The sequence below is a fragment of the Pelodiscus sinensis genome, chromosome Z (assembly GCF_052426305.1).
Source record: "Pelodiscus sinensis isolate ZL-2025 chromosome Z, ASM5242630v1, whole genome shotgun sequence".
NCBI classification, from domain to species: Eukaryota; Metazoa; Chordata; order Testudines; family Trionychidae; genus Pelodiscus; species Pelodiscus sinensis.
In genome coordinates, this window is record NC_143085.1 from 35,886,774 (window position 1) to 35,908,909 (window position 22,136).

Sequence of the window (22,136 nt, forward strand, 5' to 3'; positions counted from 1 at the left end):
ATTGGGACAAAACCAATGTGTATGATTTTTTTCATGAAAAAACAGACAGATTAGCCAGTATACTGGGGATTAGGGAATTCACCAGGATGTGGGAGACCAAGGTTTCAGACCCTGCTCTCACTGATGTTCTTCCACCTGCCAGGTAAATATCTTAAACCAGAGCCTATTATGTAGTGGATGACTTTCTTCCCCAATCCTTATTCAATTCTAGGTACAATTCAGGGCAAGCCTTCATTCGAGGAGAAAGTTGATCTAAAATATGTGAATAATGTAGCTGAAGTGAACCAACCTTAGATCGAATTTCTGTCTTCACTGTGGGAAGTTGATGGGAGAAAGTCTCTTGTCTACTTCCTTTACTCCTCACAACCTGGTGGAATACCAGAGTCGATGGGGGCACCATCAGCAGTTGATTTAGCAGGTCCTTAGTAGACCTGCTAACTCAAAACCCCAGGAGGTCCATCTCCTGGTAAGTGGAGACAAGCCAGGCTAATGGAATCATAGAAATTTAGGACTGGATGGGAACTCAGTAGGTCACCTAGTCCAGTCTCCTGCACTGAGGAGGAAGGGCTAAGCATTATATAGTCCAAGCGGGGGACCCTATGGCTGATTCAGGCTATGGCTTGCCTTGATCTGTTCCATGAGCCTCAGTGCTTGTCCCCCACCTGGTGCTCGAGCCATGCAGGGGTTCTGTTGCTAGAGTGCTAGCTCCTCACAGGGGGTTAAGCTCCAAGCCTCATGGACCCAATTAAAACAAGCTGCCACATCACCATACTGCTCCTAAACCCTTCCTCCCTTTAGGACCCTGAACTCCTACCCCGCTTCTGCACCTTACCTCCTACCCAGACCCCACACCTCTATCTCCAGCTTGCTCTCCAGCAGCCCCCTTTCATACACTGAACCTCTTATTTTTGTCCCAATCCCAGAGCCTATTGGGGCCCCACAAAAATCCGCTCACCCCAGGCTCCCAGAAAATCCGGCCCTGGGTAAGCCCTGATCTTCAGTACTTTCCCCCTTCCCTCTGGGGTTGGAGCGTAAAAGAAATGTTTTTTTTTTTCTTATTTCTCACTTGGGGGCCAGCTCATTTGGATTGGTGTTGGGTTTTTTTTTCTTTCCCCTTTTTGCTTGTGTGAGACCCTTGACTAATTTGACTAATTTCTTTTTTCCTGTGGGTCAGTGGCTCCCAGCGATCCCTGACAGACATGATAAAAAAAAGTTTTATAGAAATGAAAGTATTGTTTACAAACAGTACGTTTATGTTTCATTGTGTTGATGAATTGGCCACTGACCTCTGTATGATCAGTTGACTTGCAAATTTGGAAAGCATAACCTGGTTACTAAGTTAGTAAGATGCATTAAAATTGGCCTATTATCACAGAACAGATGCTTTCAAACGAAATGGAATGAGACATTTACTATATATTTGAGAGAGTGTCTGTCCTAAATGGTAAGAGCTAGCATCACCAAATTTGATATACAGCTTCCTCTTTTTATAACTTAAATCAGGGTAAAGGCTTGGTTGTACCAGGAAAATGGGATGTGCCTGGAATGGGATTGTCTCTTTTCGGAAAGATTTTATAAAAAGCAAACACCAGGCAAGCGAAATGGGCTGGCCAGGATCATGGCCTCCCCCCTGTTTGGGGGTGCCTCGGCCCAGAGTCTTCCACCCTCCAGGTACCCTTTAGAGAAGGCAGGTGGGGCTGAATCCCCTCCCAATCCTATGGGAACAACGGCTGTTGCCCTTTGTCAGGGAGCAAGGGGAAAATGCACAGTTTGCTTCATTCCTCACTCTTGCTAGGGAGTGCAGGGTGCATACGAACCTGAACCTGGACCTGGATCTGCCCTAGGTGAGGGGACATGCATCCCACATCCCAGCTGTGCCTTCTGGAGCTGCAGAGGCAAAACTAGAGTTAAGGATCCAAGCAATTCCAGGTAAATCTTCTAGTTAAAGGTAAATGTAAAGAGGAAATTGGATAGATTTCTTTTGATTGCACTGTAAACTAAATTACATTAGTTTCTGTAACTTTGAAAGAATTTACACTAGCTGCATAGTTTGTGGAGAGCTGAGTTGTTCATGTAGGGCAATAAAGCTCTAAGAATTAAATAAGATATTTCAAAATTAAGAAACAAACACCAGTAAGAATCTCTTGCATACATGTACAAGAGTTTAGGGGTTTTTTTTAAATTCATGCCTGATAAAAAAAAAAGCTGTTGATCATGTTGCTTCTAAGCATCGGTGCCTTTTTCAGCAGCTGTTTCTCATTTTTCCTACTTTTTTTAAAATTAAACAAAGTTTTCCATCCGAGTAATAAGAATGTCAAGCCCTGGAAATTGACTTGGCTATATTAGATTGATGGGCTTATACAAGGATCATGTTCTTCAGCATGAATAATAAAAATAATCAGAGTAGCAAAATCACAGTTTAAGAATGTTGGCCAGGAAACAGACCTAAAGAATAATTATGAGCACTGTGTTTTGTATGTGTGTTCCCTGCCAATCCACATCTTCATGTGTTTGGCTAAAGATCAAGAACAATTCCTTTTAAGAAGCAGTAATTACCTTCACTCCCAAATAAAATAAACAGTGTACTATATTCAACATACCTCAAACTATAAACTGAGAGGCAGCATTATGAGAAGATCTTTTAATGCCACATTTGGAATATTCTCTCTTTAGGTCACTCTTACTTAGGAAATTATTGCCACTAAATTGACTTTTAATAATTCTATTGCTCTTCACATATTTGTTCATTATTTACATGTTTGAGACATATATGTGGGACTGTGTTCATTAGAAAAAAGTACACAGTAGATTTTGCTGAGATATGTAAGATCCTGAAAGGAACAGATACATTCTGATAAGCTGCTTGAGTTAGTTACTATTTTGAAAACAAGAGGTCATGGACTAAACTTGAGGAAGGGACTAGCATAGCATATAAGTAGTTTAGGCACAATTTCCTCATACACAAGCTGATTGGAATATGAAACAAACTGCCAGAGTTAACAGAGTAAACTAACGTGGCTGAGAGATGAAGACATTTTTGGAATAGTAGGAAATGCTGGATTTAGATACTAACTGGATTTTTGGGACACTTTAATACTTGATATATTTTATTTCCTAATTCTCTATACTTTTTTTCCATTCTATGTGCCCTATTTAAAGGTGGTACCTTGGTTCTTCATCGAGTAGTGTCCCCGAGGGTGCTCCACTCGAGGTGCTGGGCTCGTCCTGGCGCCGCAAACCGGAGGATTTTTCATTAGCAGTAGCCCCCTACCGGACTGCGCATGCGCAACGGCCCCTTCGCGCCTTTCATCTGAGCGTAGTCCGGTCTTGTCAGTTTCTCTCCAACCGTCCACAGCCGCAGACGGAGTTAGATTGGGCTCCCTTCTCCTCTCTGAGGAGAAAAGGAAAGTCTCTTAGTTAGAGTTAGTTTTCTTGTTTAGTCATAGATAGTTATCAGTTATAGTGTTAGTAGTTGTAGTCCCCCTCTTTTTTTCCCCGTTTTAAAAAAAAAACCAAAAAACCCCCTGTTTTTCTTCAGCGGTCAGTCAGTGTCTTCCTGACTGAAATTGATAAAAGAACTAATTAACAGAAAAAAGACTCAAGGATGCCAGGATCACCTGGCTTCAAGAAGTGCCTTCAGTGCCAGGAGGCTATCCCTGTCTCCGATGGACATTCCCGGTGTGTCCGGTGTCTCGGGGACGCTCATGTCCCAGCAAAGTGCAGCCATTGCGCGAAGCTGACAGCTCGCGCCAGAAGAGATCGGGAGCTGAGACTGAAGGTCCTTTTATTTAATAAGGCTCTCCAAGCTCCAGAAGACGCCGAGCCGCGCTCTGCTCCCAAAGATCAAGCTGGGCAAGAGATCTCCCGCAGGACCCATAAGACACCAGGCGGCAGTTCAGTCAAACCGGGGAGCTCTGGCTGTGCGCCGAGACTCCCTGTGGACAAGTCGGGCAAGGGCCATATCTCCTCTGCCCCAACTGCAACCCGCCACAAAAGCTCTGCTCCAGTACTTGCAAAGGCTTTGCGAGTGGAGTCGGTGCCAGCAACGGCTTCAACGGCCATGGCGGAGCCGGCAAGAGAAGCCCCGGCACCGGGAGTTCCTGCGCATGCGCGCCTGCAACCAGCTGTGTCGGCACCCGCAGCGCCTTCTCTGAGTGCTGTTCCATGTTCCTCAGGGCCGGGCACATCGGCCCCTGATGCGGCACCGCAGAAACAGTCTCTGCCACCCCAGCCCCCGGCTTTCACGTCATCCCCGGCTGATCCAACGGCACCGAGCCCTTTGCTCTGCCAACGATCAAGTGGTACAGGCTCCACTGCTGCCTGCTGTTCTGCCACAGGCGCTTCCTCAGCCTGCCTTCAATTCCTCGGTACCAACTAAAGCGCAGCAAAAATCTGCAAGGGTCCGGACACCGTCCCTGACACCGGACCGTGTCACCTTCTCCCCTGGGCTGGATTTACCTACCTCGTCCCATGCTGGTTACCATCGTCATGTTCATCGTTACACGGCCCCCAGGGAACTCTACTATAGGTCACCCTGTTGTTCGCCGCCACATCGAGACCACTATCGGGACCACTACTCACGGTCTCCTTCACGCTGCTATAGGAGATCCCTTTCACCAAGGTCTCCAAGACTTATGGAGTGTCCTCGTCGATATGACACAATGAGAAGATACAGCCGTTCTCCCTGCCACAGCCGCCGGGACAACCGATGTTATCACGAGTGCTCTTCTTATTCATCTCGCCACAGAAGGTATTCGCGATCGTGGTCACCGCAATCTTCTTGGCCTGAATCTCCACATGGTCCAGACGAGCCTACTCCTCTTGTTGCTCCACCATCCTCGGCTGGGGATTTGGATTCGCATTATCAGGAGGATAGGCAGGATCACACGCCTCTTCAAGGACACCAGAGCCCTGATTCCCCGGCGCAGCGTTCCTCTTCCTCGCCGGATGACGCAGTTGTCCCTGTGGACTTGTCTCCTACGGAGGACCACAAGCAGTTCCAGGAACTCTTCAAGAGGGTTGCGCAATCTCAAGACATCCAGACCACGGATGTACAACAGAAACAGCATCGCCTGCTGAAGACCTTACAACCTTCCCAGAAGTCAAAGCTCACTTTTCCCTTTGATGACGCTATACTGGAGGTTGCCAATGACATCTGGCAGACTCCGGCCACATCGCTACCAACTAATAAGCGGTCTGATAAGAAATACTTCATAACTCAGAAGGATATGGAGTTTCTGTTCACACATCCTCAGCCTAACTCCCTTGTTGTAGATGCTGCACAGCAGAGAATAAGAACGTCTCAAACCAAAAATTCCTCAAATGACAAGGAGGCTAAAAGGCTGGATATCTTGGGCAGGAAGGTATATTCCTCCTCCACTTCTGCTCTGAGGATGTGTAATTTTGCGGCACAATTGGTAAATCACGATTTCGACAACTATTCGAAACTGGTCCCTCTGTTTGAACACTTGCCGGATTCCAAACGTCAGATTCTCAAGGCAGTGATACAAGAGGGCAATACGGTCGCCTGAACAGCCTTACAGATTGCCCTCGACATGGCTGATGCAGCTGCTAGATCCACAGCTTTGGCCATAGTCATGCGTTGGGCGTTTTGGCTACACCAGGCCACTGTCCCAAAGGAGTTGCAGGCCAAGGTGGAGGATTTGCCCTTTGATTGCAAGTCACTATTTGCCCAGTCAACGGATCAGGTCTTCCACTCAGGCAAGGATACACGTACAACTTTGAGGACACTGGGGATGTACATGCCCCCCTACAAACGTAGGAAATACATACCCTACAATAGGCAGAGACCATTCTCGTATGCGATGTCTCGGACCAGACCATACGATCAACAGAGGCCAAGACAACGTCCCCAAAAGCGTCGCCAACAACCGAACAAAGCGTCCGTCCAACAACAGGGCCGGCAGCAGGTTTGATGTGTTGATCGAGGGACTTCGGACCACCCCGTTAACAGAGACTCTAGGCATCACAAAAGGCGTATTCCATCATCATCTCAGGCCTTATCACCATCGTTGGGCTCTCATATCCACCGACCGGTGGGTTTACGATGTAATCACTTCAGGATATGTCATTCCCTTCACCTCTCTTCTCCCTCCCTCTCCCCCTTCCCCGTCCCTTTTCAGGGACCCCTCTCACGAGAATCTTCTCCATCAAGAGGTGTCGCGCCTTCTCACATTAGGGGCAGTGGAAAGGGTGCCAACACGCTTTTTGGGGAGAGGATTCTATTCTCGCTACTTTCTCACCCAGAAAAAAATCAGGGGGTTGGAGGCCTATCCTGGACCTATGTCGGCTCAACCGTCATCTGAGAAGGCAAAAATTCAAGATGGTTACGTTATCTTCTATCATCCCTGCTCTAGACAAAGGGGATTGGTTTGCGTCCCTCGATCTCCAGGACGCTTACTTCCATATAACGATCCACCCAGCCCACAGTAGATTCCTTTGGTTCATAGTGGGGTCCGACCACTATCAGTATCGCGTGCTACCTTTCGGACTATCGATGGCCCCACAGGTTTTCTCCGAGACCCTTGTGGTAGTGGCAGCCTACCTGCGGCGCCTCGATATTACAATCTTTCCGTACCTGGACGATTGCCTGCTAAAGGCTTCTACACTCAGTGAGGCCACGAGAGCAGTGTCGGCAACTACCACTCTGTTTGCAGCCCTAGGACTCATAATCAATGTTGAGAAATCCTTCTTGACACCTACTCGCGACCTGGAGTTTACCGGAGCAAGACTCAACTCCCTGACCGCGAGGGCATACTTGCCGGTAAAAAGGTTTCAACTCATACAGGACCTGGTGAAGTCGGTATCAATTTCTCCCAAATCCCGAATACTTACCTGTGTACAGCTATTGGGGCACATGGCGGCCAACACGTATGTGGTTCCACATGGCAGACTCCATATGCGCAGTCTTCAGCATTGGATGTTCACCGTGTACACGCCCTGGGTTCACAGTATGAACAGGTTGGTTTCTCTGCCCAGCTGGGTTCGGACTTCCTTGGCATGGTGGGACAGCCCCAACAATATGCTAACAGGGGTCCCCTTTCATGCCCGCAAACCATCACTGCAAATCACCACAGATGCCTCTCTGCTCGGCTGGGGCGCTCACCTTCAGGAACACCGGACGTAGGGTCTCTGGACGCCCCAGGAATCGCTACATCATATAGATTTTCTCGAGCTGAGAGCAGTCTTCAGTGCTTGCAAACACTTTCTGCCCATCATCCGAGGACGCTCTATACATATTCTCACCGAAAACATATGCCCGGTGTATTACATCAACAAACGGGGGGGGGGTCGCGTTCCCGCTCTCTTTGCGCAGAGGCTGTGTGCCTGTGGAATTGGGCGATTCAACAAGGTATCACCATAACCGCAGCATACCTTCCTGGCAAGGACAGTGTGATCGCCGATATTCTGAGCAGGCATTTCCTCTCACAACACGAGTGGGAATTACACCCCGAGGTGCTCCGCGACCTCTTCCTGTTATGGGGCTTCCCCAAGGTGGACTTGTTTGCCACTTGACACAACAGGAAATGCCCTCAGTATTGCTCACGAGCGGGCATAGGCACAGACTTTCTGGGGTATGCCTTCCTCCTGGACTGGGATCGGCACCAATTGCTATATGCCTTTCCTCCTCTTCCACTCATTCCGAGAGTTCTGGAAAAGATAGCACTAGGCGGCACAACAGTAATTATGATAGCCAGGTCTGTCTGGGCCAGAAAGGTGCTAACACAGCTGTCGAAGATGTCAGTTGCCAATCCACGATGACTACCAGAGCTGTTCAATTTGCTATCTCAGCAACACGGCACAATTCTTCACCCAGCCATCGACCGCATGCACCTCACAGCATGGCTCCTAGCTGGCTCCAGACTTCCAAACTCTCCTGTTCTCAAGAAGTGAGGCGCGTGTTGATCAACAGTAGGCGGCATACGACGCGTAAAGCCTATCTACAAAAATGGCGTCGTTTCCATTCGTGGTGCTTGGCAAAAGATCTTGACCCTCATTCGCTGTCTATACAACAGATCCTAGATTATGTGATGCATCTAAAGACGACGAGTATGGCTATTTCTTCCCTAAGAGTACATCTGGCGGCAATCTCAGCCTTCCGTCTTCCAATTGACAGCTATTCAGTGTTCGCCCACCCTATCACCAAAAGGATTCTGAAAGGATTAGGCAATCTGTATCCGGCCCATAGGATCCCACCGGAGCCTTGGGACTTGCCTCTAGTATTGGACACTCTGACTCACTCCCCTTTTGAGCCACTCGCAACATGTGATCTACGAATGCTCACGATGAAAACGGTGTTCCTACTTGCCATTACATCGGCGCGTTAAGTGAATTAGCAGCTCTTTCTGCTGATCTGCCGTATATGCATTTCTTCAGTCATGCGGCAGTATTGCATGTTCAACCAGCGTTTTTGCCAAAAGTCAACTCTGCTTTCCACATAAATGAACCCATAACCCTGCCGACTTTCCACCCAAAGCCTCACTTCTCATTGGAAGATGCACGTCTACACACTCTAGATGTCAGGCGAGCACTGGCCTTTTACCTGGACAGAACTCGAGTCTTTAGGAAGTCTCAGTGACTTTTCCTTTCTATAGCCGAGCGCTCCAAGGGAAAGCAACTTTCTGCGCAGCACATTTTCCGCCTGGTCGTTGCTTGCATCACACAATGTTATGCCTTGCGCAACAAATCTCTTCCAAGTGGTCTTCGTGCTCATTCCACCCGGGGCATGGCGACATCCATTGCCTATCTTCACGGAGTACCGTTGCAGGACATATGCCGTGCGGCAACCTGGTCATCTACCCTCACATTCGCTAGACACTACGCCCTCGCGAACATACTTACCCCTGATTCAAGGGTAGCTCAGGCTGTCATGTCTGCAGCACGAGGACGATAGGCCCGAAGCACTCATGTAATGTTAGACCACTGCTGTGTACTCACCTCGAGTGGAGCAACCTCGGGGACGCTACTCGATGAAGAAAAGAGTGTTACTCTTTGTGCAGTAACGTCTGTTCTTCGAGATGTGTGTCCCCATGGGTGCTCCACGACCCAGCCTCCTCCCTGCTTCGGAGCTTCTATTTATATGACTTTCAGATGCTTCCGGTTGGGAGGAAACTGACAAGACCGGACTGCGCTCAGATGAAAGGCGCGAAGGGGCTGTCGCGCATGCGCAGTCCGGTAGGGGGCTACTGCTAATGAAAAATCCTCCGGTTTGCGGCGCCGGGACGAGCCCAGCACCTCGAGTGGAGCACCCACGGGGACACACATCTTGAAGAACAGACGTTACTGCACAAGGTGAGTAACTCTCTTCTATTTTATCCAGTACTAGGTACCAAACTTAACATGTAGTTGCTGAATATGCTGTTATTTTATAAAGAAATCAGGTTCTTAAAGGAGAAGATTATATCAGGAATCTGACTGATATAAATGTGAATGATTGTTATGGATCAAGAGTAGAATATGGATTTGATGTACTAAATAAACTTGTGTTATCATTATTTATTACCTGTTCTGTGCTTTTATATATATTCAGCCTCACAGTGCAAAAATGTTTTCTCCATTGAGATCGGTGTTATTTCAGCCCTATATTTCCCTTCCTTCACAAACCTTTTTTTCTTGTCCCTGTCCTTTTGCATGTGTCCTTTCCCCTTTGCACTTTGTTTCCTGTAGCAACTTCCTTCTTGGCTTCATTCCTGTCCCCCTTCATCCACTGAACTTGTGCTTGATGATATGGGTAATGCTGCCACTTCAAGTGTTGGCTTTGGATTTTTTGAGTTGACATTCAAATGTGGTTTACAGCTCTCTGAGTCAGTGTATCAAATTGTCTGCTTTCAGGAAGGCAAGATTATTTTGGTTACACTCCTTTTGTTATTTATTTTGCTTACATAACATTTTTAAAGGTTTCTTTAAAAAAAAAGCTTTACATTGTGCAGAATCTAAAAATACCATGTACATCACAAAAATACACAAAATATGTTGGCGACTGACTCCTCTACTTATAAATATTGTCTGATGCAGGAGGGTAGCAGAGAGACATAAAGACTTCACTCATGACACTTTTTGAGCTGGCAGTAGAGTAGTTTTACAGATACCTTCTGAAGAGGCAGAATTTAATAGCATTAAGGGAATAAAGAATTTTATAGTGACTTTAAATACAAACCTACCGGCTTTCATCTTCAGGTCTTCAGTGTAAATAGGGAATGTATATGTTACATATTACTACTAAAAAAAATCCCAGCTGTATATACGGTTGCCTTGTTAGGCGGTAACTTGGAAATATAGCTCAGGCCAGTGAGTCTTGGTCCTTCCATGGATATGCAGGGTCCGACATTGGAGCTAGGACTGAAATACACTACATGGCATTTTGACACTTTTGCTGCATGGAGGGTGCCATTTTTTTCTGAAAACCACTGTGCTACATCACAAGTGCTTCAGCAGCATAGCTGCAGTGCTGCAATTATGCCTTTGTACTGCTTTTAGTACATGTACTGCTTTTAGTACATAACTGCTTCCTTCGTTGATGGAATGGGGTCTTACATTTGATGTACTTAATCCACTTGTCTTCCATTGACTTAGCGGGGTCCAAGTTCAGGAATTGGGCTGATCTAACTATGGAATTCAGGGGGCAACGTTTTTCACAGGCCTGAGTGATGTAGCTAGATTGATATAATTTTTTAGAGTAGGCCTGGTGTTATTCATAGTAAAAAGTCCCATTTTAATAAAAACTGGCGTTTTGAGGGAGAGAGCTCACATTGCATACACTTTTGTTACAGAGATGAGATCTACAATTTTCTGTTTTCTACAATAGAAAATAAATTACTATAATTGAGATGAGCAATGGAAAGCTCAATATTTAATTAGAGATTGAGAATGCAAATACTGAGAATCTGCAAATAACACTCACAAGAATTGAGTTTTGGTCTAACTTTAACTCAACATCCACCCTTACATGATCTCCACATTGTTTCTATTTGTTCTGCTGGTTTCACATAGTTAATGCTTTAAAATATTGATGATACACTAGAATGTAAAAAGTTTCCCATCTTTCTTGTCAATTTCATGGTAGGAAGCTGCCATGAAATTGACAAGACAGACAACAGGAAATATAAGTAATGTAGTGTCTACACAGACACTGTGTTGCCTTAACTGATATAAGCTTTGTGCCTCCCTTGGAGATGGGGTTATTATGTGGTAGGGCACTTACATCTATGGGAGGAAGGCTATAGTGTAGACAGTGACATAATTAGGTCTACATAAGCTGCCTAACTGTTTAGTGTAGACCTCTTGGAGTGTACAATGTATATCCTTACACAGTATGTACTCTGTCACTCTAGAGTCTGAATGTCCTCTGTTTATTCACAGGTCAGGTGTGGTGATCATATGCCCACGTACTTCGTGTCCTCTAAGGAAACTACTTTTCAGAATGAAAAGTGTTTATAGAGATGTAACTGAAGAAGGATATAAACTGAAACAGACAATGCAAAGTAGGGTAAGTGCTATCAGATCATGGAGGCCTTGATGTAGAAAACATATTTAGTTTGTTTATTTTAATTGTGAGTTCTCTTAACTAATAACAGCCATATCAAATTTTAAGAGTCTATTCACTCTTGTTCTCACTGACTTTTCCTTATGTTAAATATTCATTTGCTAACCCCTCAGATGCCTTAAGAAAATAAGAGTTGGGACTGTGATATTGGAATTCAGTTCCTTTTCAATCAATGTTCCTGATGCTAATTTAATACTTCCATATTTGAAGAAATGTACATATGTTACAGGAATCTATAGTGCTGTCTGTCTGCCCTGTTAAGATTAGCACTGTGTCTTTTGATTTAGCATACCATTCACTACAGTTTTATTCAATTAGAAGAAAATACTAAAATCCATTATATTCTCTTACTGACTGGATAGACAAGGCAGTTCATTCGGTTGTATGATGCATATTGTAAACTAGATAGCTGAAGTGCTCAAATATTTGTAAATTGAAATTTGAAATTCTAACTTATTTAACATTTGAAATCTAACATTCAATTTAAATTATTCTAGTTATAATTATAACCTAGATTCTGAGTGAATGCCTACTTTGCTATTTATGCTGACTGTGTACATTTGCTTTTTTATAGTTTGTACTTCCTAATTGGAGTTTGCCAGTTCTGTTGGTTATTTAACTACAACAATGGCAACAAGAGTAGAGATCAGCTCTGCTTTAGCATCCTTAACAACAGTACCTGATGTAAATGACATTACACGTGAGACTAAAACACAACATGCATACATCAGTCCTCTTTTAGATATAAGCAAGAAGGCTAGTGAACCTTCCAATTCTTCAGCACCAATAATTCTTGAAGAAAAAAACAAATTTGGGAGCACTTGGAGACCAGCCACTATGCCTACTCCTGGATCAAGACCAAGGCTTTCTCCAAAGCCATTTTCTAAGGAGAAACCTTCAGATACTTTTGCAATTGTGAAATCTCCCATTACAGCTCTCAAACCAAGTAATTTTGTCCGCAAGTCCTCTGTGTATGGAAAGCCTACTGAAGAAATAACAGCTGCTAAGGTGTTAAGTGGAAATGTCCCACTATTAGTAGATCAGAAATTATTTGAAAATGAAAATAAAGACAACCATGAATTAGTCACAAATATGGCCTTTTATTCAAGTCGCAGCAGAAATACTGTGATTCTTTTTGGAACAGCTAGCACTGAAAAATCCAAGGAATGTTTAACTCAAGATAAAAGATCTGTTGATGGGCACAGAACACTTGGTACTATACAAACAAAAGAATGGCAATGTGATGCAAAACCTGAAATATCATCTCAGCCACCTTCTAGAAAACCAGAAGGTAGTCTTCACAGACAAATATCTTTTTCAGCAGACCCCAGACCAGTCTCCTGGAATCCTCACCAATCTGGTGAAGAAAAAGCTACATGCGAAGATCCTATAGGTGAGAGAACCAAAGATCTGGGAAAATATGCCAACAATGAAGTTGGCTTATTAACTGAAGTACAGCAAAAGCTAAATCATAGACCAGTATCTGCTATTTTTTTGGAATTGTTAAAAGATGAAAAGTGTAGCAATTTGGAAGTCTCTGAAGAAAAATCTCCTACAGAGAAATCATGGGTGAGAAAACCAAGGCCTTTGTCCATGGATCTAACTTCCAAATTTGAAAATAAAGACCTGTGCAAGAAAACTTATCCATCTGATGAGATCAAGGAGAATATACCTGTATTTCACTCAACTGGTACAAGCTCTCAAGAACTGTCTGGCATGAGGTCTGAAGCTGAAGAAACAGAATTGAATAAATGTGATCTTTCTAAAGCAAATTTGAAGTGTAACAGTCAGGACACCGGCTTTCTTGATCTTAAAAACAAACCTAGTAAGCAAAACCAGAAAGTCTTTCAAAAAAATTTAGACTCTATCAGCCCAAACTTTACAAAAGATTATGTACAGAACTCTGCAAAGGATAAAAAATATTCTTGGGAAACTAAACAGAAATCTAAAGATGAACAAGATGAGAAAAAAATGGACTTGTACGGCTCTGAAAAAACTAAAGGGATGGCTAATAATAAAAGTGACACAATTAAGGAGGGGAAAATATTGGATCAAAAGGAAACTTCTGGAGTTTCAGTCAGTGAAAATTCTACAGCTTCCTCAAAAAAAGAAAAGTCCTTAAGGGGGAGCGTTAAAAAACACGTCAGTTTGTTTTCTGAGCCAGCAAACAGTGCTACTCCAATGGACACTGAGCCTCTCCTGGCAGCCAGTGAGATGGAAAACAGAAATGTGAACATCCAACAAAGAATCAGAGCACTGACAACAGAAAATGCAGATGTTAAGCTAGGAAATCCACAAAGATCACTTAAGTCACGACCACTTTCTGCCGACCTAATGAAGTAAGTTATGGAAGGGAAGTTTAACACTACTCTTTTCAAGTTTCAGTTAGTACAAAAAAAATAAATTAGATATCACGGTTTAGATAAATTAAATATTAGGTACCACAGTTTCTTAGTTGTACTCTTCAAACATAATTTTTTTTAATCTGTCCATAATACATTTCTCCTGACAGTTACTGCAAAAGTATGCTGTCAATAATATTAATTTTTGCATGCTACCTTTGCAGAAATCTGGGTCTGAGTAATATTAGCTCTCACAGTTGTGTATTTTCAAAGATGTAAAAGATAACCTGAATTTTCATTTGTTCAGTGACTTCCATTGTGTTAGCTTTAATATTTGCTTTAATTTTATTTTCAAAATATTTCTAAATCTTTTGTGCTTGATGCAAATTAGGGCAGATCTTTATCCATCTCACCTAAGTGACACTATTCTATCAGGTTTTCTATCAGACAGGGATTTTATTTCACTACAGGTTGAACCTCCCTGATCTTGCATCCTTGAGACCTGACTGGTCCCAAATGAGGGGATTTCCCAGACCTGGGGAGGTCCCCTGCCACCAGCCTCTGCAGTCTGCCTGCCAGGCTACCTGCTACTGGCTTCAGCTTGATTTCCCTGATTAAGTAGCTCGGATGTGTCCCATTACCACCCAATTATAGAGAGAGACTGCAGAAGTGAAATTTGTTTACAAATTTAACACTTTCAACCTGGGCTTTGAATAAAGATATTAATTGGTTAATGTACTACAAAGCCAGTTTTCCCTGCCTTTGACATATGCATTTTCACATCAAAAGCTATGAATAAGGTAGATCCAGCCTGCTTAATTAGCTTCATTAGCATCGGTTACTGCTTTAGCTGTTATATATACCTTGGATTCTATTATTTCCACTCTAGCATAGCTGATGAAATAGGTTTTACCCATGAAAGCTCATGATTCTACTAGTTTTTAAATGTACAGACTAACACAACTACCCCTAGGACCTTATATCTAGTTTGTTAATTGTAATGAAGGCTTTGGCTTTGTTTGCTGATAAGTTTAGGCATACATAAACCATTAAAACAAGATAAGATTTGTTCTATGAAATAAAGCAGTTTTTCCAAAAGTTTTATAAGAAATTGAAGCATTTAAAATTATATGAAATGAAATAATACATCAGATATTGTGCATTTGAAAAATATGCCAATTGGATAACTACCTACAATTGTTTGTTTTCATCCACATGTAAAAGAAATAATATATTTTTGCCACAGGTTTTCAAGTCCAGGATCAGCCAATGAAATTAAACCTGAGAAACCTACTGAACTGAACAGTGACTTTATTAGTGAAACACAAGAAAATCAAAAGGTAAGAAAGTGGTCTTCCAAACAGAATTGTATTAGAAAATGTGTAGCATTATGTCATCACATATGACTATTTAAAGCAACGATTTAGAAACTGGCATTATGAGTAATAAGAATAGCATAATCCTAATTGGTTTACCTTGGTAATGCCTTCTTTAGGCCACCTGGCAATGTTCAGAAATCGTGTACAGGTTTGGTTAATATATATGGGTACAAAACCATAGATCACGACAACAACTTACACTTATTAACTTCTGAAGGACCTTTTATCAATTCAAGCTTTTCTAATATACCATTATATTAAACTTGATTTTCATTTTGTACAAGTTCTTCAAGTAACATTCAGTTCTAATGGTCTATGATAACACAGTTCTGCATAAAGAATGTGATGTGTCTTATGTGTCTTATTCTGCCCTATCTTAAAAATTGATAAATATATACAAAAACATAGTTTTTAAGCATAATATTGAAGTCCTGCACAATCAACTTTTCTGCCTAAAACTGTAAATCTTTGTTTACATGACCATTTAACAATGTTTCTTTAGGCATTTTTTCCCTGAGTCTCCAGATGTTTGGGCTAAAGATGTTAAATATTGACTAATTGAATAGTCGTTGCATTTTGTCCTTGACATCTCTAGTTTGGGCATGGAATTTTTTTTCTTCTTGCCTTATTCTTGTCCACAACACATTTCTGTTTATTTTTTTAAAGAAAAGGGCCAATTTCATAATAAGAGTCAAGTGAGTTATTTTTAAAGAAGAATAATTGAACAATACACAGAAATCCAGACTTTACTTTTTGATAACTTTTTTGGGTAGTGAAAAATTGTTCTCTTCACCAGTTGACCTATATTAGGACTAAATGTTAGAAAATCCAGAAAATCAGAAATTGCAATTTGAGGAAAGATTTAAAAGCTTTTAAAATAAGTTCCATAGTACTAATTTTTTTTTAGTTCATTGAATTAAAACTTTAAAAAATGTAATGGAAAATTTTAGAACTAATCTTTTTCAATGCTTTCTTGTACTCCCACAATGAAAACTATTAAAATGTTCCAATAAAAGCTACAGTACGTAAAATCACTGAATATAGATACTGTGTAAGACCTCTCTAAAACTGTTTTGAAAATAGACATGCGCCCCCCCAAATCTGTTTATCAAACTTAATTTTTCTTTTACACTAGTCTTTTTCTAACAATGAAATGTGCTCAGAATTGCTACCTCACCCCACAGTCAGCATCAACTCTTCTTCACTGTTTCCTCAAATTGCAATTTCTGATTTTTTTTATAACCATTACTAAAGTTGCCATATTATCTCAGTGACTCCCAACAAGAATGAGTTAATCCTTGCCACACCTTGCGAACAATTATTGTTCTCCTCTTAAAAAGAAAGATTCAGGCACAGAAAGGTTATGTGATTTGATCATGGTTACATAAGAAGTTAGTGACAGATCTGAGGATGTAAGCCTGGGGCGGACTGGCTATCAAAATAGGCCCAGGAAATGGGTTGAGAACAGCCCACTTTTTCACATCAAAGAATTTTTTTAAACTTTACTCTTTGACCCTCATTAACCACACCCCTGGCCCTGTTAACCACGCCCCTGACCCACATTAGCCACACCCCCTGTCTCCCATTAGCCAGGCCTCTGGAGGTAACACTCTTGGGGCAAGATGGACACATGACCAGAAATAAAAGGTGTCATGTGACCCCTCTAAGAACCTTTCCCACTATCCTCCTACCAATAGGGATTAGTTTGGCCCCCACCAACCCACCATCATGCAACTATCCTGCAGTTGCATTAACCCAATGTGTGTGACATTAACTTGGAGGTGGAGAGGCTGGGGGAAGTGTTCCCTCTAAGTGTTTCCTCCCATGAGCAGAATGAATTTTGTGTTGTGCACCAGTAGAGTTCATGTGGCTTGTTTGGATGTGCCACTGTGGCATCCAAGTTTTATTAATAAATATCTTATAAACCTCTACCTTTTCCCTCTGCTGCCATGTCTCCTCCCCTTGGTCCATCAGCTCCCCTGGTGCCTGCTGCCCCCCCAATCCCTCATCCTCCTCTACTGTCCTGACTTGGACTCCTGCCCTTCTCACTGCCCTCAGCCCTCCCGAGACCTGCCCCCCTCCACTAGCCCTTCTCTCCCCCCTATGCCCACTCCTCCAGTAGCCCCACTCTGATCATGTGAGCTACCCCTCCTCATCCCCTCTCCTAACACCTTCCTCTATACACCAGCCCTGCCTCTCTCCTCTGGTGCTGGTCCCTCCCCTGCAGGTGTCTGCCCTTCTGCTTCTCCCCCAGAATTCCCTGGCACCTGTACCTTCCCTTACCGCTGCACCCTCCTGATGCCTCCCCCTGTCCCCTTTGCTCTCTTTTTTTCTGATGCCCACCCCTCACTACCCTTTGCCCCCCATGGTCCTCATGCCCTGTGCCCTCACACAACTTGCTCCATCCCTGCCTTCCTCATGCCCATCCCTTCTTTCAAGCCTTATCCCAGCACCTCCCCTCCAGCCCCCAATGCCCTTCCCCTCTCCACTCCCAGCATCAATCTGTCCTCCCTCCCACTGACAACTCCCCTCCTGCCCTTTTCCTCATTGTCTGCACTTGGACACCTGGCATTCTGGAGTATAATTTAGATGCACGTAATCACAGCAGATTAAAATATACCATAAAAGTCTGATCTCAGTACTCATGTGTTCAGAGCCATAACAAGGGTGGGGCAAGTGGGGGCAGTCGCCCCAGGCGCAATACATTTAGAGGCACAAAATTAGAAACTTAAAATATTATTTCATTTATATCTTTACTATCATCTATTTGCAATCTCAATATATGTGCAATTAACATGTGGTATTAAAAAATAATACCAAAAAAATAAGAATTTTATCATTTTTGGGGGGGGGGGGGAGCGCAGTTCAGTAGCTTGTCCCAGGTGCAAAAAACCTTAGTTTCAGCCCTGCATGCATTTAATTTTAATTTGTTATTACATCAAAACAATCAAATGGTAAGAAATTCCTATCCAAAGAGCTCCTATCTTGGGGTATGCAAATTTACACCAATATTTGAATCTGTTTGTTAATTTGATTAGGGAAAGAAGAATAAGTGTGTGTGTGTGTGTGTGTGTGTGTGTACATGTACCTATGCGTATAATACATAAATACATACTAGATAATATGTTGCAATTCATCTATTTTTTTTTTTAAACTAAACTTCTAATTGTTGATGCTTTGTTTGTTTGTTTTGTTTAAGAGTAAGGAGATGAAGCCTCCTCCTGGAACAGCTTGTAGTGAGTCCTGTGCTGTTGGTAATCAGTGGAAACCACAACAGACAGTAAAAATATTAGAGAAATCTGGTCAGATTGAAAGAAAAATAAGCTTTCTCAGAGAAAATTTCTCTTTGCCGAATGAAAATTCTGTGTCAGCCATGTGTAACCCTGAAAAAAAATTAAAACCCACCACTCCTGCAGAAAAGACACATTTTAAAACTGTCAGAGCCACCATGTTTGATCACAATGTTCAGAGGCATACTGTTGCTGCTGGTCACTCTGGAATTGATCCTACACGAAAGCTGACTAATGAATTTGAAGGCAAATATGATGTTGCGACATTATCAGAGCATAATAGAAGATCTTGGATGGAAAAAGAATCAGAGGAGAAAACTAGTTCAAAAAGAGAGTATCACAGTCAGTCTGATGTGTCAGGATATGTAGCAGATGCTAAAAAATATGGGAAAACAATTTCTCTAAATGAAGACAAGAGACTTGCCCATGCAGTTCCAGTGGAAGAATATTCTTCATGTGAAAAGTCCACTCCAAAGAATATAGAGGACTCTCTAATTTACCAACGAATAGAGCCAAGATATGAAATCATTCAGACTTTTGGTGAAAGAGCACTTAGTGAAGCTATTACAATAGTTCCGGAAGATAAGGCTGTGACACTCAGAACTAGAAAATCATCTGTGAAAGAGAAGAAAAAACCTGATGGGGATGTCTTACATGTTGATCAGCTGTGTGAGCTAGAAAATAAAACTGACCCATTGCAAGAGGGTAGTTTTATTTCAGAAACTAAAGACATGTTGGAAACATGCACTAAAAAGTTTACTTTTAGAGAATCTAAAGATATCTTTCACAACAAAGGTACTTTCAATGAGCAAATTACAGAGTTGAATAAAAATCAGACTGAACAGGTGTTTGTAACTGAGAGAACATCTTTTGCTACAAACAAAAGTAAGGATGTGAGATCAGCAAATGAAAAAATGGCAAAACTGCATCCTGAAATGCAAAGAGAGAAAAATGAAATATCTTTCTCAGATAAAATAGAGAGCTCTAGTATGACTAAATACTTTTCTGAAAGAGCTAGTATAAAACCATTTAGAAAAGGTGGCTATGAATCCATAGCTGACTTGGGTCAAGATGTGATTTCAACTGGTGCCAATAAACATCAGAGTCAGATTACAGTGTCTGGAAAAAGCCAGTTGTGTAAACCCTCTATGAACCAGCATCCTAGCACAGAAGTAACTGCTGATAAAGAGAAATCCAGCGGTTTTGGATTAAGGAAATATCCAGACTCAAAATGTGTAAGAAAAGAGTTAGGCTTTAATGTTGCTGTTCTTGAACGTGAAAGAACAAAACTGCGATTAGTAGAGCCAGAAGAAAAAATTCGAAGAACCAGTAGTAGTGTTTCTGACATTAAAATTGCAGAAAGATGGCGAAGGAAGACCTTGCCTCAGAACTATCCTAAGCTAGAAGAAGTTAATCTGCTAACTCAAGAGAGTATCAAAATGCTTAGAACAGATTCATTGCAATTTGATGAAGGTGCAATAAAGAATAGAAGTAAAAGAAACAAAGATGGGATAGAATCAAAGGAGGAGAACCAAACAGTTTCAGTCAGTCCTGATGATTATTTGAAGAAGCAGGTTTCACCCTTAGAGCCAAAGGCAACTTATTTTGCAGTTACATATCAGATTCCTGATAACAAAAAAGAAAAAAGCTCTCTTAGTACAGTTAATGCAAATGAAAATAACCAGATTACCACAGAGATTGAAAGTGCACCAATTAACCTGAATTCTGGTTCTTCCAGAAGGTCCAATCTTACATCTCAGCAACCCTATAAAAATGTACTGAGTACTCATTGTAAAGATGATTCCCTAGAAGCATGTGTTAACAAGAATTGGGCTAAAGATGAAGAACAAGATATTCTAAATTTAAAAAAAACTCATCTAGTTCTTGGAGAGGATGATAACAGTAGGTCTTGTGAGAGAGGGCTGGATCATGCTAGAGAGAAAATTATAGATGTGGATGCTTTCCTCTTAAAACAGGACCTGGAAAATACTATTCAAACTGACTTTAAAGATTTTCGAGGAAAAGTCTCCTCATACTATGAGCCAAAATCCACACTATATTCCAGTGATTTACACAAAGACAGTAAACTGCCTACACAAAAGAAGTCTGGGGAAAACAGTCGTGATGTGTTCAGAGTGAAGACTGAAGATAAGTATAGATTTAGAGTTCTTGATATTGATGCTCTTATGGCAGAATATAAAAAGGAATCCTTGAAGGCCAGTAACATTCAAGAAAAAAAAGATGACTCGTTCTCTGATGATCAAAGTATGTTTTATTGGGAGAAGTCAAAGTACAAAAGGAATGTGACTGATAAAACCCTACACAGTTATAACTGGAAAGATTGGAAGGACTTGGATCAATCTACTAGTATTCTGAAACAAGGTACCGGTGGAGAAAAACACCACAGGCCTGAGAACTTAACTCTACATGAAAACAGCAAAGAGAAATTGGAGTCGTATAGCCAAGAATGGAGTAAGCAGAAGTCCAAAGATAGAAAATTTAGTCCTCCCCACTGGGGAAAGCCTAGTTCACTTTCAGACAAACCTATAAATTCATCAGCTGAGCGTACTGATACCAGAAAAAAAACATTTATTATTGATGAGGAACAAGGAGAACATTTAACATCAAGGCACCAAAGTGTGAAGTATACAAATAACAAGGCACAGCCTGCAAATTCTGTTAGTGTGGACCAAAAACTGAAAGTCAATTTGCCTTCTAATTCTTCCTCTGAGGGTGGTGGTAGCTTATTAAAGAATACTTTGTTCACAAAACAGCAATTCCCAGAGATGTCTGTGGACAATGACTGGCACAAAAATGTAACGAGGAGCTCTGTAAATAAGAACAAAGAGAATACAAACAGAACCTCATATGAAAATGACTTTTCTTATAGAAAGAGCAAAGTTGAATGGAATGACTATACATTTGGTTTTGGAAATGCACTGCCAGATTTAAAACGATCGTACTCAGAAAAGAGACGATCTGCTAAAGCAAGAAGCAGCATTCCTCAGGTGCAAGAAGCAAAAGAAAGAAGGGACCAGCACCAATCTAGGCAAAGCTTGCCATTGGAAAGTGAAGAAAATCCACTGAAAAAGGAATCTTTCTCCCATGAAGACAAAAAGGTATTTATAAAGTAGCATTTGATAGAGCACCTCTTATAATTGTGAAAGTGATGAAGATATTTTGTCATGATTACTTTTCATCTTACTGCCTCTGTGTTTGAGTCAGACTCTTACCTGGTGCAAATCTGCTGATATTGGTACCAGTATAAGTGTATGACAGGTGAGGATTTGGCCTTTATATTCTTCTTGCTTCCTTTCTCTTTTAATGTAAAAAATCATAGTTTTACACTTTACGGGGATATTTCCTTAAGGAGCCAATATAATAGCAGATATACAGGAAGTCCCCAGGTTACATCAATTCGACTTACGTCGGATCCCTAGTTACAAACGGGGGGGGGGGGGGTGCAGCTAGTGCGGGGTGCCTCCCCCACTGTCGCTGCCTCTGGCGGTGCGGGGGGTGCTTCCCCTCAGCAGACCAGGGAGACGCGGAGCGGCTTTTCTCA

The 22,136-nt window shown here is 42.1% G+C and overlaps 1 protein-coding gene across 2 annotated transcripts in view; it reads left to right on the forward strand.

Annotated features, from left to right (window-relative positions):
- The window catches only part of KIAA1671 (KIAA1671 ortholog), a 191,553-nt gene that overhangs the window by 29,144 nt on the left and 140,273 nt on the right, over positions 1 to 22,136 (forward strand). For both annotated transcript variants that reach the window (XM_075898867.2, XM_075898866.2), the window contains exons 2-5: positions 11,380 to 11,506; positions 12,138 to 13,902; positions 15,152 to 15,245; positions 18,484 to 21,693. In XM_075898867.2, the coding sequence (XP_075754982.2) occupies positions 12,191 to 13,902; positions 15,152 to 15,245; positions 18,484 to 21,693 (5,016 nt within the window). In that variant the 5' untranslated portion in view covers positions 11,380 to 11,506; positions 12,138 to 12,190. The remainder of the gene's footprint in view (positions 1 to 11,379; positions 11,507 to 12,137; positions 13,903 to 15,151; positions 15,246 to 18,483; positions 21,694 to 22,136) is intronic.